We start from the raw sequence: 18,076 nt of genomic DNA, 5'->3' as shown, positions 1-18,076 counted from the left end.
CAGCTGCTGGCAGGGGCTGCCTGTGCCCCGGCGGTAGGTGCACCGAGCAGAGACGGGCACAGCTGAGGACTGTCCCCCCCAGGCCCAGCGTCTAGACGTGCTCGTGCCGGGCGCTGCAGTGTGAGGAGGGGGGACCTGGCCCGGAGACCGTGTGTGGACTTGATCTTTGGTGCCGAGGTGCTGTGTCCTGTTCTGACTAGAGTGGCTGCAGTGGCTGCTGGGATTGAGAGGGAGAGGCCGGAGGCCGGGAGATCCAGGAAGCAGACTACCTGTCAGGAGAGGTCAAGGCGCACACCAGGGCTGTCACCTGACAGTGGAGGCGAGACAGATGGGCCGCGGGGTGAGGGAAAGACAACAGCCTGGACAGACGGCGCCGCGGCTTGTGAGAGGCCAGTGTGTGCTGGCCACAGAGCCCACAGAGCCCCTCTGCGTCCAGAACACCTCTTCCTCCTGCTCCAACCTCAGGCCACACATCTCCCCATTCCCCTCAGCCCAGCTCCCACATCACCTTCTCCACCCAACCCCCCACCTCTGTGCTCAGGCCCAATAGGCCAGCAGCTCAAGGAACACAGACCTGACCAGTGATGTTCACTTTGGGAGCCCTGGCAGCTCATGGGAAGTGTGGCACATAGTAGGTGCTCAGTGTCTGTAGAGGCAGTGAATGAACAAAAATGTTTCAGGTGGATTTCAAGGCAAGAATTTCTGTCTGAACAAGGAGGCAGAGGGTGTCCCAGAGGAGGTTCATGTGTGCACATGAGGGCGGAGGTGGGTGAGAGGGAATATTCAGAGAGCAGCAGAAGTAGGTGGGGCCCCTGGAGAGGTGGAAGTCTGTGGAGAGCCCCACGTGAGCCCCTCTGTGTGCCCAGAGGGGCCAGGACAGCCCGGCCGCCGGCCCTGTGTGGTGGGAGCCCCTTGTCACTGTCGTGAGCACGCACCCACCTGCCAGGTCATCCTGCCGCCACCTGAGCACCCACTCAGCCTGACCCTCTGCTGGGTGCAGGGACATAAAGGAGATGCAGGTCTGTCCTTGGGCCAAAGCAGAGACAAGATGACCACGCCCAAAGTCCCGGGCAGAGGAAGGAAGTCGTGAACAAAGGTAGCCCTGGTCTGAGAGCTGGGGGCACTCGAATTCTGCTTGGCACCAGGAAGACTTCAGAGATGAGGGGGCTTTTGCACTGGGTTTTGCAGACATGAGTGTGTGAGGCCGGGGGCGGCTGATAAGCATAAACACCCAGGGAATGTACTCACTGCCATGACTATGCTCCACGCGCCCTCATTCAGAGAAGCCAGATCACGGAAGAGCAGAATAAGGACGCTGGCTCCAGGCTCACTGGCTTCAAATCCCCCTTCCCACTTTTTTAGTCTTGGGCAAGTCTCTTCCCCTCTCTGGGCCTGTTTTCTCATCTGAGAATCTGGATGATTAAAAAAACAAACAAACAGGTCCACACAGGATTGTGCGGATTAAGCTAGCGCCTCAGTGCCCAAGCTGTGCCTGGCCAGCAGTGTGTGCTGTTAGTTATGATAGTAAGGCTGCCAGCCCTGCCCAGCCAACCTTGCTCATCTCTGGGGGTAGGGTGGTCGGGTGGGGTTCCCAGACAGGGTCTCTACCAGGGCAGGGGGCAGTCAATTCCACAGGAGAGAGGAAAGAAGACTGTGTGTACCTCAAGCAGTCCAGGAGGGCTTCCTGGAGGACGCAAGCTGCAGTTCCTCCTGCACAGGCTACGTGTAGGCCCTCTCCTTGCCATGGGCATCTCTCATAACAGAATGCCAAGCCCTGGGGGGACAAAGAATGCTGTGTGCTGAGCTGGCCCCCCTCAGGAAGGCCAAGGGGCTATGAACTTCCCATAGTGCTGAGCTGGGCCTAGCAGGGCCTCCAGGTGGACACAGTCTATCCTAGGCTGGTGGGCAGCCATCTCACCTTACAGACCCAAATGCCCCAGATGTTCGGTCACTCTTCAGATCTCACTGTGGGTCCATTTGGAGTGCTGGGGACACAGGGGTGTGAGGGGTGTGAGGTGGGCCTGAGGCCCCTCGAGAAGTTGGCAATGACTGCGGGCTACCCAAAGGGATTCTGAGACTGATTTCCTGCTCAAACTGGGGAGGCCTGTGTTTGGACCAGAGTGGTAAAAGGGTGCAGGGGGGGCAGCCCCCTCTCCGCTCTTGCTTAATCTTAGCGCTTTATCACTTGATAATAGGGAAAAGAAATGTTTACATGGCCTTGCATTTGTTTCAAATTATTCACCGGTGTTCAGAGTCATTGCTCCCTGCTAGTGTAAACAGCCCTGTCCCAAGGCCCAGCCACTCTGCCAGTTCTCTGAGGGTTTGTAGATGTGCTACGTCAATGGCTCTTTGGTCCCTCACTTCCAGGGAGGCGAGGGTGTGGGCCAGGCCAGATGGATGGCACCAGGGAGCTCATTCATAGCAGGGTGGAAGTAACATTTCCACACCATGGACTCAGCATCTAAGGGCTCATATCTGTTTTGTTGGTTTTACCAGTGGGACCTTTACCAGAACTGGGGAAGCTGCGGGACAGAGCAAGAATCTGAGAAGCAAGGAAATGTGACCTGGAGGGCGTCTGGACAGAGTCCCAGGAGCAGCTACCAGGGTTCAGACCTCACTGTTCTGTGTGGCAGCCCGAGAGCATAGAGCCTCACCGGGAGCTTTGGGACAGAGACAGGACGAGCCCCAGGTGCCAGGGCATTCCTGAGGTTATAGGGCAGGCTGGCTCTGGCTTCGCGTTTGCATCTGGGGTCCACAAACGTGTGTCCAGGGTGACACCCAGCCCAGGCCTATGTGAAGAGTAGCTGGTTCTACGTAGCATTAGTCTGAAGGCCATTTCTGACATGGGCAGCTCAGTGGGAGGCCAACGGCATGTGCCCAGACGTGGACAGTGGGTTCGAGCCCCGCTGTGGCTCTGAGTAGCCGTGTGACTTTGCTCAAGTTATTTCAGCTCTCTGTGCCTCAGTGTCTTCATGTGCAAAATGGAGTCTGCAACACAACCTGTCACTCAGGGTTGCTGCAAGGATCACTGGGTATTTGTGAGGCCCCATGCCTGACACAAAAAGAGCACTTGGGGAACAGTGGCTTGTGTTGTTATTAATAGGGAGCAGGCCCCAGGCGTGGCTTAGTGCAGGTGTCCCCTGGCACCGGGCCTTTCGGCAGCCATCAGTGAGACTTCGCCAAGTGAGAAAGGGTCTCAGAATAACCCCTCACTATCCTTCCCAGCCTCCCCCCGCCGTAGCCTCCTCTCAGCAAGAGCCACCTTACCGTTATAGCTGTCACTGCTGGTGGCTTTAGAGTTCAGAGCTCTGCTTCCCTGCTGGCTGCCTCATGGCTGACATTTGGGCCTGCTGAGTAAAGGCCTGCCTTCCACCCCGCGTGGTCTCCTGGGCAGTGAAGTGGCCTGCTGTGCCCAGCGCTGCCTGCCAGAGCTGCGTCCCCTCCCGGGTCAGTGCAGACCATGCTGCCTGAGCCTTTACCGTTTCACACCCTTTTGGTTGCAGTTCTCAAAGAATGGCTGCGGTAAAAGGAACTGTATGGAAGCCCGGTGCCAAAGGGAACGTGTGTGTGTTTTGAGGGTCAAGGGGTCGGCTGGAATCTGCCAGTAACTCACCTTGCCTTTGTCATTTTGTCTATTGCCTGTTAAAATGACAATACAGACCTGGCACATTGAGGCTTAAAAAGCCCTTCTTTCATTAAACAAACTGGTAAGGTAGGGGTTATGACTCTGGTAATTGAAACATGCTGCTCTGTGTAAGACCAGAACCCCGTGAAGACTCCTTTCAGCCAACAGCCTTCGCGCCAGCAGCCTCCGGTCCACACGAGTTTCAGCCCTGAGGTCTGTCTCTCCCGCAGAAGGGGAGAGACTATTTGGCAGCCTTCCGCGGCAGTCTTAGCAGCCAGAGGTCAGAGCCTTTTAAAAACTGCCCCATTCTCTGGGCCTTTGAAATCACTTTGCAAGGCAGAAAGCAGGCTGCCCTGTCCCCAGCCTCTTCCTGTGGTGGGGTCTTGTGCCACTCACTGGCTGTTAAGTCTGGGGTGTGATTGAAGAAGGAAGGGCCACGGGATTTGGGAGAGGCGCCATGTGTTGGGGTAGGCAGTGCAGGTCGCACAGTCTTCCTAGAGAGGGTAAGTCCAGCGATGTCAGCCAGAGCCCAGGTCTGGAGTCAGCCTTGAATCCTGTCTGTGGACCCTGGACAGGTGACTTTGCCACTCTGTGCCTCAGTGACCTCATCTACAAAATGGGCTGATACCTGGATCTGACTGAGGGTTGTTATGAGGATTTAAGGAGCTAATACAGGACAGGTTCTTAGGACAGAGCCTGGCACACAGGAAAGTCAGCTGGCATTACGGCCCGTGTAACTGCCTCTGTGGAATAACTCTACGGGGTACTGTTGTCAAGGGCCACACGGAGCTTATTTGCGGCGTGAGTACCGCCATGGAGTACTGCCGTGGCCCCTTCCTCACAACCTGGGGGAACTGTACCCATGTCCCACCAGCTGAGCGCACCTTACTCCGGCTCCAGGTGTGATTTTCCCTCTCCCCTGCTTTCTCTCTTCTCTCAGATGTGGACGAGTGTCAGGACAACAACGGTGGCTGCCAGCAGATCTGCGTCAATGCCATGGGCAGCTACGAGTGCCAGTGCCACGCTGGCTTTTTCCTCAGTGACAACCAGCACACCTGCATCCACCGCTCCAACGGTGAGTGCTGCCCCTGCCCCTCCCAGGCAGGCGCCCCTCCTGGGCAGGCACCCTTCCCGCAGTAGTCCCACTGCAGTGACCGCTGGGCAGCACTCCCCCCACCCGCCTCCACCGCAGCAGCAGGCGGCCCTGGGAAGCCCCTCCTCCACACCTGGGTCCCAGGTCAAGGCCAGCAATTTTGGTGGCGGCCTGAATGGCTGTTTTGTGCTTATGATGGTGTCTCTGCAGGCGCTCCTCCCAGCTTGTTCCCTCCACCCATTGCACCAGGCCTGTTGGTGTTCCTGATATTTTTATGTGGTGGCAAGGTGGGGCCACAAATAGGCAGGTGTGACCAGAGAAGCTGTTTGCCTTTGTGGGCTGGAGGCTGACTGTGGCCAAGAAGAGTGGGGCCCCGTGTTCCATGTCCCCTTCCACAGAGGGGGCTCAAGGCCTGACCAGGCTGAATGCCAGTTTCTCTCTGCGTGGTCGATCCTGCTGCCCTCTGGGGGCCAGGTGGGGTGGGGTGCCAGTGCAGAGGACAGGGGAAGACTCTGACCAGCCTGAGTGGTGAGAGCCCCAGACTGGGACAGAGCCTGGCCCTCTGCCTGGCCCAGCGGATGAAGGTCCTTCGTGTCAGAGCAGTGGTCATCAGAGTTTGGGCCCAAAGCAGCAGGGCTGTGAGAGGGGACAGCTGGCCAGGAGCCAGGACCCAGATGTTTAGAGAAGGGGACCTCCAGGCACAGGGAGCCGCGTTTGCAAAGGCTTGGTGGCGTATTTTGCCTAGAATAATGGGGAGCATCAGGGTCTTGAGGTAGGCTGAGGGCAGAGGCAAGAGCCAGCGCCCCCTCAAGGGAGGGGATGCAGAGGGAGTACAGGACAGTCCCCGGGCCCAACCTGACCCCTGCCCCATCGCCGGACAGCCCTCCTGTAAGGGCCTCACCTCTCGTGGCTCCAGCAGGAGCCCAGAGAGCGTGGCTCACACCGAGAAACGTGGGGGACGAAAGGGCAGTGCTAGACTCTGGGTCAGCCAGACTGGCTGTGAGCACAGCCCCTCCGCCCCGCAGCCAGGAGTCCTTCCCGTGAGCACAGCCCCTCCGCCCCGCGGCCAGGAGTCCTTCCCGTGAGCACAGCCCCTCCGCCCCGCAGCCAGGAGGCCTTTCCCGTGAGCACAGCTCCTCCGCCCCGCGGCCAGGAGTCCTTCCTAAGGCAGCTTCTCCGCCCTGAGCCTCAGCTCCTTTGTCCTCCCCGTGGTGCAGGATGGGACAAGCTCCTGAGTGTAGAGCACTTGGCGTCCGCTAAAGCTGCAGGGGCCGGGGGCGATACAGGAGTGGGGGTCCCCAGGGCATGCTCTTTATTTGAAAGCACTTCCTGAGAAAGAAAAGCAGAAACCAGTTAAAAGCACAGGACCGAGGGTAGTGAAGCAGAGCTGCTTTACCCGATACCTCTGAATTCTCAGTGCTAGTTGAGGCCATTTCTCAGAGACAAGATGCCTGGTAATGCCCAGCCCCGCCATGTCCGCTGGAGGACGGGAAGGCCGAGGTCCGTGGCTGCCAGGAGCCTGCTGCAGCCTCGTCGACTCCTCGGGCGGCCAGGTGGCCACCTGGCTTGCACCCTGTCAGACATCCCAGCTGTGGGGCCGTGGGGGTGGGCCCCCAAGATGGGCACTCAAGTCAGCTTTAAGAGAAGCAGATTCATGGGGCGTGGGGAAGACCATGAGTGTGGGTGGTAAGAGGGGAGTCCTGCTTCCATCGAGGAGGGCTTCACGGGGCCACTGCTCGGAGCAGGCGTGAAGTCCCCGAGGCAGGGCCACCAGGTTGTGTGTTCTCTGTTCCTCTGATGCCTTTCCCACCAGCCAGGCTCCAGGTCAAGTAGTGAGGCCCCTGCCTGAAAGGAGGGTGTGCAGGAAAGGGAAAGCAATGCCGTGAGAGGTGGCCTGTCCGTCCCCAGGTCCTGGTTTGGCCTGTAGGCATTCGTTGTACTGCAGGATGTTACAAAGCAAACTTCAGCATCAGCCGGAGGTGTGGGGTTGGGGCACACCATGATGTGGGGAGCAGCGACAGCCTCTGTGGTAGGGCCATGCCCCGACTCTGAGTCCTGCCCTCACAGTAGCCTGGTGAGGTGGGGATGTCCCCCGCCTGTGACAGGTGAGGAAGCCACAGCCCAGTCAAGTCGGGGAACCCGTCCACAGTCCCACTACAGGGAGGGGATAGAGTCAGGATTGCAGCCCAGGTGTAGATTCTCCTAGCTCTGAGGAGATGAGGCTGGTCAGGAAAGAAATAGGGTGGAGGTGTAGACAGAAACAGGCAGGCACTGAAGGCCTCTTTGAGGAAGGCACGTGTGAGCTGAAACCGAATCATGAGCAAGAGCAGCCATGGGAGGAGCTGGGGGAATGTGCCAGGAGGGGCGCGTGCAAAGGCCCCAAGGCAGGCATGGACCCGGCTTCTGTGACGAGCAGACTGATGGGCGGGATAGTGGAGCACAGCAAGCCAAGGGGAGAGGAGCCCCGGATGAAGGGAGCCTGGCAGCAGCCAGAGCCCACGAGGCTGGTGGAGCTTGGGCAGGAGCTGAAATTTCACCCAGAGGGCAGCCAGGGGAAACGGGGTCCGCAGAGGTGGGAGGTTGCTGCAGCAGGGCACGGGGGACTCCCGGCGGAACTCGGGTGCTTCGGGGGCTGGGCCTCAAATCGCCGGGCAGTGGAGCCTGAGCCCAGTGCCTCACCCCACCCAAAGGCCCTGGGCAGCCAGGGCCAGGTTTTTAAAAGAAGCCAGGAGTCACAATTCAGCCAGAATGCAGATGTGGGTCTCAGCCCCAGTCCATGTTAACCAGCATGTTGGTTACAGTAATCCCTTCTCTAATGAGGATTTCTGTGTAAATCTTCCAATTTTTAAATCTGGGCAATGAATCAATCTAAAAAACAGCAGACAACTTCTTGGCTATCTCCCAGAGGGCAAGTGACAGCATTTCCAGGGTTCCAAAGGCTGTGTGGAAGGTCTGAAAGGACAGGCCAACTGCACGGAATGTGGGCCGACCGCTCCTTAACGTCGGTGAGCGGAGGCAGGGCCTGGGTGACAGGGCAGGCTGCCTCCCTCCTGAGCCCCCGTCAGTGTGCAACTGCCCCCCACAACTGTGTGTCAACTGATGATTATTAGAGCTCAAAATCAGAGTGTGGCCAGGGTGCTTAGACCTAGTTTGTTTGGACCTAAGTGGCCTCTGATCCCTGTGGCTCCTGAGAGGACCGGTGAGTCTGGGGCCGTTTGACAAATCAGACTCCTTAGTCACCTGACTCTCCCTGATGCCTGTCAGCTCTTCGGAGCCTCTTTGCAGGGGGAGCTGCAGAAAGGCTGGTTTCGATTAGAGGGGACCGGATGCATGAGTGAGGTCAGCCAGGGTCAGTCTGAGCTCCTGGCTGAGAAACAAGGCCATGGAGCTTAGCCCTTCAGCGTCACCTCGCTTCCCAGGCACCAGCATGAACCTTAGCCCAAGGCATGTGCATCTGGCCAGGCTGGGGTCAGGAGTTTTGGGTTCTCAGCCATTCGCCATCTGCGTGTGGCCTCTACACAGTCACACCTGCCTCTCTGGGTCTCCTCATCAGTAAATTGGGACCAGTAATTCCTCCCGAGGACCTGTTAGAGGTGGTGCTCTGAAGCGGCCGAGTACAGGGCCTGCCCTCAGGGTGGCGACTCTTTAGGCAGCTTGTCAGGTCTTTGGAACTCAGGCTGTTCCTCTGTCCCAGCACCACGCAGGACAGGACCCCGAGATGTTGGGATCTGTGGCCCGCCTCCCTGTCGGCGCTCTGGGCGTGGGTTCTACCCCATCACAGCCCACACTCACCTCCCGGACCCAGCAAACCCTGGCGTCCCTCCTCCACTCCATCTGGTCAAGAGCCTGGAGCGCCTCTCCGGAGTAAACGGACCGCCGAGGAGCCAGTACTTCCAAGCTCTCTCCCCTTCCTGGTCCTGCTTTTTCCTTAAATTGATGTCATATCTGTGCTTCCAAAAGTTCTGAATGAACTTCTGCCTCTCCTCCCTATGAAGAATCCTTTCAGTCTGAGCAGAACTGATTTAGGGAGGAGAGGAGCTCGGACAGGCCTGCGTCCGACCAGCTGTGCGACTACAGGTCACTGTTTCATTCGTTCATGTGCCAGGTGCCCGGCTGGTCCCGGGATCCCAGTGCAAACAAAAGCAGGTGTGGTCCCCTGGGAAGCTTCAGTCTAGAAAGGGGATTAACTACTAAATAAGGGACAGAGGAGTTTCCATAGAATAACCATATCATAACGAGCTGAGAAAAATCGGTCTGGAGGGAGGAAACTACTAAGTGTGATGAGGCAGCAGGTATAAACTGGGACCTTCCCAAGCAATCCAAGACACACAGTCACCCTGGCAGCACCTCGTTTAATCCCTTGAGCCCTGCGGGATAGGTACTAGCTACTCCCATGTGCAGATGGCACATAACATGCCCAGTATCACTGGCCTGTAGGAGTAGTTCTGGAACTGGCATTCTGGCAGTCTGCAGTTCAAATCATGCCCCCTCCTGCAGTGCCCCTCAGTATTTAAAGGTTGCTATAAAGACTCTCAGCTATCCCATAGCTCACCCCTTTGTTCAGGCGTGGAAATCGAGTTCTAAAGAAAGGAGGGACTTCCTTGCCCAATGTGCAGGTCGGCTGGATTGGGACCATGGTACCCAAATCTGTGTGCAGGGCCCGGCCTGGCACAGTGGGTGGGGCCTGGTGTGCTCTGCGGGGTGGGAGTGTGGGCCTGGGCAGTGCTAGGGGCTCAGCCAGCAGCCTCGTCAGGTCTGAGGGAACTTAGTTCTGCCTGGGGGCCGGGGGAGGTGGGCAGGGGTTGAAGAAGTGGAGAGTGGGCAGCAGTCAGTGGACAGAGGGGCCAGCACAGCCTGGGGCTTCGGGGAATTGGGTGCCAGTGGGGGATATGACGGGAAGGAGAGGGTAAGAAGCTAGTCAGGACCAGCCAAGGGTCTAGACCTTGGCTGAAAGTAATGGATTGGGGGCAGCTGACCTTGCAAAACAACTTGGAGTAGAGCTATGAAGACAGAGAGGCAGTGGCACAGAAGCAGGGCCCACCTCGCTCCTTCCTGGGCCTCAGCTCCGTGATGGAGTCTGCAGTGGGTGTGGTGGGGTGTCTCAGACACCACTACCTCTGGGGCCATCTGACTGAGGGGCTGGTTCCATGGCTGCCCCAGGGCTGCAGAGCCTGGTGGCTTGGCAGCCAGCGTTTGCCCTGACACAGGGTCATGTCTACACAGCGTGCAGCCTCCCTGGAGGAAGGGGAGCGAGCCCCTCCTCTGTGCCCGATGCTTTTCTTATGTGGTTGTTTTTGGTTTTGTTTCTGACCTAGCCTGGACTCTTGTCCACCACCTTTCCCACCCCCGCGCCCTTTCCTGCTCTCAGCCCGCGGGTCTGTGCTGCCTGGGCCCTTCCTGCAGGCAGGATGGGTCTGGCCTCTGGTGGGGTGCCCTGCCATCGGAGGCTGTGACTTTGCTCTGGCTGGCCAGAGAGTCGGTGTCCCAGCAGCCTGTCCTGCCTGTTGGAGACAGTGGGTCCCGGAGCCCAAAACCAGACCCATAGCCTGTGGAAATGAGAGGCTCGGGAAACTGGGTTTAGTGGGAGTTTGGACTTCACTGGGAAAGAGACAGGCACACTATCAGTCCTGGGGATGGAGGTACGGTCCATATTTTAGGAAGATCGCTGTCCACCTTGGGTCGGAAAGGGAGATGAAGCAATTAGCTGGGAATTGGCACTGGTGGCAGGGAGTGCCTGGAGCTCCACATGGGGCAGCGTGGGTGGAGAGGAGGGTGGTGACAGCAGGTGACAGGAGGGTGGTGACAGAAGGGTGAAAGGAGACTGACAGGAGGATGGCTGGGGGGTAGGTGACGGGAGTGTGGTTGACTGGCAGATGACAGGCAGGGCAGGCAGGACCATCTGCAGGCTGGCACTGGGGAGGGGTCTGCTCCCCACATCACGCAGGTGTGGGGTGCCTCTGCGGCCCTGGCTCCGGGCAAGCAGAGCCTTGTTCTGTTTGGAGTAGGCGCCTGGCTGGAGCCCGGAGACTCAGAGCAGGACCACCAGGCCCTGCTTCCATGGCTGAAGCGTGGCCGCCTCTTGGCACTCCGGCGAGGTGACCTGGTTCGCAGGTGTCTGGGAAGGGCTTGTGCAGGTGCCTGGCCTCTCACTGGCCCCAGCCTGGGCCTGAGTCAGCTGCCAGGGTCGACCGGTGTGAGGAAAAGCTCAGGGACCTGGGGCTCACAGGGGGTCAGGGGCTTGGGGCCCTCCAGGGGAGTCTCAAACCTCCCCACTTGAGTTCTGGGGGCCCGGGGACAGCAGCACTCTGCCATCTGTGGCACTGTACCTCAGGGACTACTTGTGCCCAGGCATGGGAAAGCAGCTGGGCTCCTCCATCCCACTTAGGGGGCCATGCTCAGAAGCCCCTGCTTTGTTCCAGGACACGTCCCCCCAGAACCCACAGACACAAGGAAACCTGCTGAGCGGATGGTGTGGGGGGGCCTGCAGGGGTTCGGGGACAAGGGGGCCCCGTGCTCACTCACTCTGTCAGCAGGGGAGGCTGCATGCCCGCTGAGGAGCGCGCTTCAGAGCGGAGCGCTCCCTCCAGCCTCTACTCAGACCCCAGACGGGCTGGACAGAGCCTTGGGCACAGATCCCTAACGCCAAAGCAGGCTTCTCCAGTTCCACCCCCATCCAGACTCATAAACAAGCCTGTGGAGAGAGACAAGGTCCCTCTCAAACCACCGCAGCCACACATCATCCCAGGAACCTATCAGCACGCCTGGCTGGCAGGCTCCCCTTGGCTCCGGGGATGATGCCCATGTTATGGGATGTGGACCAGGCCTTGACCCAAGGAGCACCAGTGTGGTTCCCACAGGGCCACAGATATCCCCTGTCCTGTTCCAGGGCTTTCCATCATCTGCTGCAGGTGCTGGGACCCCTCTGGGGGGACATGGCTGGGAACTTCCTGTGTTAAATAAGGGGGACTGGTGTGGCCATGCCCCCAGAATCCCACCCCAGCCTCAGGAGTGGACCAGCCAGGCTGGGTCACGGGGCTGGGCTTGTGTTGTGTAGGTTCTCCACCACCACCACTCCCCGCCCCCTCCCTGCTGCCCACCAGGCGGGTGGGAGGATAAACAGCTCTTGCATTTAGTGGGAAGATTTACAGCGCTGCGGGAGGAGGCCCGTCCTGGCCCAGTGCGGTCTGGAACGGCCCTTCAGGCAGGGACAATAAATCCGGCCCATTATTTTTTATGAGACTCCCACCCCATAAACAACTCCTTTGGCTGGTGAGCCCAGCTCCACGCCCTCCTCCTGGCCTGGCCTCCAGCCAGCCCTGGCCAGGCAGCCCTGCCCAGGACCCCAGGACTTAGCTTCACGGCATTGGAGGCAGGGATCTCCCCCCGCCGCAGGCACTCGGGCCCCCCAGGGTGGACAGTGCAGGACAGAGTGAGCACCAGGCCGGGAGGCAGCTGGCCCTGGGCCTGGCTCCCCTCTCAGCCACAGCTCCTGGGGCTTCCGTTTCTTACCTGTAAAATGGAATTAGAACGCATTATAGAATGTTTACAAGGACTGAAGTAAGCTAATGGGAACACACTGTCCCCTAGTGGAGTGCCCGGCTCTGAGACCAGTGAAACAGTCAGCTGTCATTGGGCATCACTGCGTACCGAGCACGGTGCCCGGACTTTGACATGAGTAATCGAATCCTGAGAACACTTGGGCCATGTGAATACTATTAGCCCCATTTCGCAGGTGACTAAATGGGGGCTGAGAAGCAAAGACTTGTCCATAGTGAGTAAGTAGCACGGTCAAGATTTGAACCCAGGTCTGACCGGCTCCTAAGACCAAGGAAACCGAATAAACAAGTGGCTGGAGAGCAGGCGCAGGCAGGGGCTGCCTTGCAGCCTGGAGCCTCGGTGGCTCAGGGGCCCCACCTCCCCACTCTCTGCCTGGGGCCAGGCTTCACCCTTTCTCCGAGTTAGTGCGGCAGCTGCCTCTGCGGTCCCCCTGTCCCGGCTGGCCATGTCCTCCGTGACCCTCTGGCCATGCCGTTCCCCACTCAGGTTCCTCCCATGGCCCCTCTCCAGACTGTGCACATCGTGAAGCAGCCACAGCGAACCCATGTCTCTCCCAGGCCAGGACCTCTGCCCCCCCCACCCTCCAGGCCTTCCGTAGCGCACTCCTCCACGGTCCCTCCCCAGCGCACCCTCTGTTCTCCCCGTGGCCAGGGAGCCCTGTGATGCGTGCCCTTTACCAGCTGTGGGCCGAGGCATGTGCTCTTTCTTCTGCCTCCAAGGCCTTTCCCCATCCCCCTCACTTCCTGGAGAATCTTCATCATGCTCAAATCCCAGCTTGCCTTCCCCTCCTCTGTGAAGCCCTCTCCGACTCAGGCAGGCACAGCTTCCTCTCTCGGGGCACCACGTGGCTCAGCCCTCTCTCCCAGGGGACCAGCGTGCGAGCTCCCGGGCTCCCGAGAAGGGCACGTTTCTTATATCCAGCACAGCCAGGGAGTCAAGGAGGCCTGCCGAATGGCATGGGAAGGGGGCTGGATTTGTCTTACGAGGGAGATGATGGCTCGACTGTGAGTGGTGCGGACTCCACAGCATACGTCCACATTCCTGGTGCCACACAGCACACGCAGTGCCCGGGAGGATTTGCCCAAGGCGCCACGGCCTGGCTGGTGCCACAGGTGCTGGCTCACCTGCGCTCACTCCTGCAGTGAGGTCAGCCTGCAGGTCGGCTGAGGCGTCTCCAGCAGGATAGCCCAAGTTTGTCAGAAGTGCAGAGACTCCCCCAGTTCATGCCTCCACGCCTTTGCCCGAGCTGGTTTCTCTGATTTCCTACCTGCTGCCTCAACCCCTGACCTCGGTTCCCTAGGGCCCCCATCACTGTGGCTGACCAGTGTACGCCCACATGGTCATTTACTGAATGTACACCCACATGTTCAAGTTACAATAGATGGTGGGATTCGGTGTAAGTTCCCAAGAGTGGTGGTGCTTGCCCTTGATACGCACTCTTAGGAAAGGGAAGTGTACTCAACATTTGCTGAGTTCCTATTGTGTGCAAAACTCTTGATTCCCTTTACTCCCCAAAGGACCCTGGGAAGTAACAGCTGGCACCCCACTGTGCAAAGAAGGGAATGGAGGTGCAGGTAGGCAAGAGCGCAGTGCATCTGCCATGGGGCCAGGACAGAGCCCAGCCGTTTGCAGCCCCGGAGTCCATGCTCTCTTCCACTGCCCATGGTGGGCCATGCAGGAAAGGCTGTGGCTCTGGGGAGCTGCTCGTGTCCTCCAGGAATCTCCTGCCAGCACATCCCCTAGTCCTTGTTCGCTTCTCCTCCTGGGTCCCCAGGAGCTGCCGTGGGAACACCCATGAGGCCGCAGCATTGACCCTCCCCCCCGCGTCTGGGCTCCCTCCACTTGGTCACCTGTTGGGAGGAGACACAGACTGTTTTGTTCCCTGGTCACCGCCAAGCCACAGCCTGGGACCTGCATGAGCTGACTGTCCCCATGGCTTCTTTGGGTCCGTGTGGAGGAAGGGATAGGGTTGCCAGATAAAATATATAAGGACACCTGTTTAAAGCTGGATTTCAGATAAACAATGAATATCTTTTTAGTAGAAGTATGACCCATACAACTTTGAGGATGTATGTATACTGAGAAAGTACTTGTTGTTTACCTGAAATCCAGATGTAACTGGGCATGGTAGGATTTTGTGCTAAATCTGGCAGCCCAGGGGAGGGAAGGATGCTTCCAGTCTCCCAAGCCTGAGCCTGAGTGCAGTGAAAAGTTAGGTGGCGAGAAAGCCTCTCAGGTCTCTGTGGCCCCAGCCTCTGTCCTCAGAGGCTTGGACATGTGTCGTGGCGATGCCTAGTGATCAGCTAGGGTACTTCAGGGGGCAGTAGAGGAGGGGATAGAGGGGTGGGAGCCCAGGGTGAGGAGTGGCTCTGAAGGGACAGGTGCCATAGTCAGCCAGTGGGGGACAGGCCAGTCCTCACTGAGCTTGCTGTTCGGGACCCTGGGCTGGAACCGTCACCTCTTCACTGCCCTTTAATGATCCATCCCCCTCTGAAACTGAGCAGTTCCAGGGCCGCATGCCTTAGAACAGGTCAGGATGAAGGTGTGGGGCAGCCCTGGGAAATGCGGCCCGCCCCACCTCAGTGGTGCCAGTCTCCCCTTGGCACTCCACAGTTCTGCAACATGTCTTTGCATGTCAGTACAGGCCGCCACGAGGTCCTCACCCAGGCAGCCTCCCGGGACTCTCAGTGCCAGGACTGGTCAAGGCACGGGGGTGAAAGGACGCTCGTGTCCATCCTGCTTTCTGAGAAGGCAGGCCCAACTCACCCACCTGCTCTCGTCTGGTACTCTAGGAGCCAGCCACAGTCACAGTTGCTCACCCATCCATCTGTCCATCTGCCCACGTATGCTGCGCCTGCCCACCCAGTGAACAGCCATGGCAGTGGACTTGGTCTCAGCTGAAAATGCACCCAGTGGAGTGGGCATCCTGGCTGGCTCTTCTCCCAGCTTCACATGGGCCTGCACACAGGTGGTGCTTAGCAAAGGTTTATAGGATGAGCCAGTGAACCGGTGGGCTCAAAGACCAGCCCCTGAACCATCAGGGCCTCATGAGCCACCTCCTGATGTGACAGAAAGACTGCTGGGCTTGGGAGTTGGGGCTCTGCGAGCCGGGAGGATTGGGAATGGGAAGATTATGTGTGGACACCGTGCTAACTGTTGCCTGACCAGGGCAGGACACCATCCTGTGGACTTCAGCCTCCTCAGCAGAAAAGGAGAGGCTGCATCTAGGTGCTCTCCAAGGTCCCCTCCAGCTCTGGCTTTCCAGAAAACCAGCCCATCTGGCTGTTTGCTCGCATGTAAACTCAACGCAGGATGGCTTCGTTTCAGAGTATGCCCTTTGTCCAAAAAACAGCATGCTTGTGGCCTCACCAACCTAGAGTGTCTATTGAACACCTACAGTGGGCTCGACTCTGGTCAGCCACCAGGAGGGCAGAGCAAGATAAAAGGCACAGACAGAGGGCGATGGCCCTACAGAACAGCCTGGTGGAGAAGAGACCCTGCTTGAGGATCTGTGGAAGGAGTCAGCAAGCAGGCAGTGAGCGAAGGAACATGGGAGGGCCTGGGATCACATCATACAAGGGCCAGAATCTTGTGGCTGGACCAGCTGGGCAGCAGGTGCTGAGAGAAGGTAGAGCACACGCTCAAGGCCAGTCCTCCTGGGCCCTGGCGGGGGCCACCAGGCCTAAAAGAAGGTGCAGGGCAGTAGGAGGGCAGGAGGGCAGGAGGGTCTGTGTTTCCGGGAATGGGCAGAGCAGCAGGGAGATAAGGCTGAGGAGGGCAGTGAGACCCGGCAAGGGGCAGGAGCTGAGCAGAACCCCCTTGAGGGCCACTGAGACAGTCGAGGGGTACCAGGGCCAGTGGGATGTAAGGTAAGCATTTGGCCAAGGTGCTGAGATGCCTTTAGGCCTACTATTCAAGTGTTTGGGGTTGGGGATCAGGTCCCTGGTCCATCACATAAGCTGAGAAACCTCTCCGGGCCTCAGCATTGTCACCTGTCAGGGAGGCCTGCTGATGGTACTTGGCACTCAGAGTCATGGAGACAGTCCATTAAGGTCATTTGCAAAGAGCCTGGTATGGGACCTGGCACCGAGGGGCTGTGGGTAGGTGGAAGCCCGCAGTCTTGATCACGTCCATGTCTCAGGTGGGACTGACTCTAGGATGTAGCCTGCGGTGGGCTGGGCTCAGAGCAGCTGAGGTCTAGTCAGGGGCAGCCGGGTGCTGATGCCCTGGCCAGACCTGGAATTGCCCAGAAGGATGTAAGTTCGGGGGCCCTGTGTCTCTGCTACAGCCCGGGCCTTATAATGAGAGGCTCTCGGGGCACCATCCAGGCACAGATGGATGTAACTAGGGGATCCTAAATACTGTTGGAGTGTAATTAGGGGGTCGAGGCACATCTGGACTGGCAGGTGGGCAGGCGGTGCTGGCTCCAGGCTGGCACTGCACTGCAGGCAGCAGGCCTGGGCCTGCACACGGGGGCTCCGTTGCCCAACTGTTGGCCCTGTTCGGATGTAGAGTCCAAAGCCCAGGGTGGCGAGTCCAGGGCCCTCACCAGTGCAGTTGGGTTCAGCAAATGTTTCTCAGGCCTTCACTCGGGGCTGGGCACCATGCAGGGCACAGGGAGCAAGGAGGTGACTCCAGCTTGCCCCCAACAGTTCTAATTGGTGCTATGAGAGGGGGAGTGCAGGGAGCCATGGAGGCCCAGGCAGACCCCTAATCCAGCCTAGGGATTTGGGGGGAGGGTGGAAACAAGGAGGGCTTCCTAGAAGAGGTGACACCCAGGCAGTATCTCAGATAACTAGTCAGAAGCTGCCATTCAAAGAAGGGAAGGAACTAGTTTCCCAAAGGCACCACGGAGAGCAGGGAGGGCAGGCTTGGTGGGCCACAGCACAGCCTGCCTGTTACCAGGCCATATGGGGCTGTGTAGGGGTGGGAGGACCTTGATGCCATACTGAGATTTTTCAGCCTAACTCTCTGGGCCCTGGAATGGGGTGGGGTGGGGGGTTGGCGGGCAGAGAAGGGGAGGAAGGGTTTTTAGCATGGGGAAGACAGTCAAGTTTATGCTCTAGGAAGTTCCCTCTTCAGCTAAAGAAGGGCAGGTCTTTAAGTCAGATGGAAAGGATTCAAATTTTGGCTCTACCACGTCCTACTCAAGCGCCCATGGGCATATTGTTTAACCTCTCTGAATTGCTCTTAAAAGTGAGGCCAAAGCTCCTAACCTTGCAGGTGAGACTGAAAGGTCCATTCTCTCGCCTCTGCCTCCATGCCAGGCCTGGGGCTGGCCCCTGGGGAGTCGGGATGAGCAGGCCCCCAGCGAGCTCAGGCAGGGGTCTGATGGGCTGGGGGTGGCAGCACCCTCCAACTGGGGGGAGGGTTGGGATGAGACAGCAGGCACCTGGGAGAAGCTGGCACTGGGGGGAGCTTGAAGAGACTCAGTATGGGGTGCAGACGAAGTTAAGGAATAAAGGGGACAATCCCGGCTTCCACCGCTCCCCTGGACGGATGCCCCATTGCTCCTGGCAGTCCACTGGGAGCACAGGTTCTGATGTGAAACACGGGTTCGTGCCCCTTGGGCAAGACACCACCCCTTTCTTCACCCTACTCCCTCACGTGCAAAGTGGAGATGGTAGTGTCTATTTTGAAAAGCGGCCAGGAGGCTTACAGGAAGTTATTTCACGTAAAGTGAGTAGCGTGCAGTAGATGCTCGATAATGGCAGGAGCTGCAGTGGTCATCAGCCTGCAGAATTTCAGGTCGGCCTATTTTGCAGCCCAGAGCTGCCTCCATTCTGTCTTGCTTCAGGGCT

At 58.6% G+C, this 18,076-nt stretch overlaps 1 protein-coding gene across 6 annotated transcripts in view; it reads left to right on the top strand.

Moving 5' to 3' along the window:
* The window catches only part of SCUBE1 (signal peptide, CUB domain and EGF like domain containing 1), a 127,651-nt gene that overhangs the window by 38,246 nt on the left and 71,329 nt on the right, over positions 1-18,076 (top strand). For all 6 annotated transcript variants that reach the window (XR_012121625.1, XM_073213989.1, XM_073213988.1 and 3 more), the window contains one exon: positions 4,566-4,700. Coding sequence is in view for 5 of the 6 variants with exons in the window: in XM_073213989.1 (XP_073070090.1) it covers positions 4,566-4,700 (135 nt within the window). In the remaining variant the exon portion in view is untranslated. The remainder of the gene's footprint in view (positions 1-4,565; positions 4,701-18,076) is intronic.

The sequence above is a fragment of the Manis javanica genome, chromosome 10, assembly GCF_040802235.1.
Source record: "Manis javanica isolate MJ-LG chromosome 10, MJ_LKY, whole genome shotgun sequence".
NCBI classification, from domain to species: Eukaryota; Metazoa; Chordata; class Mammalia; order Pholidota; family Manidae; genus Manis; species Manis javanica.
Note: the sequence above shows the minus strand (reverse complement) of the source record. Positions and strands in the feature narration are given on the sequence as shown.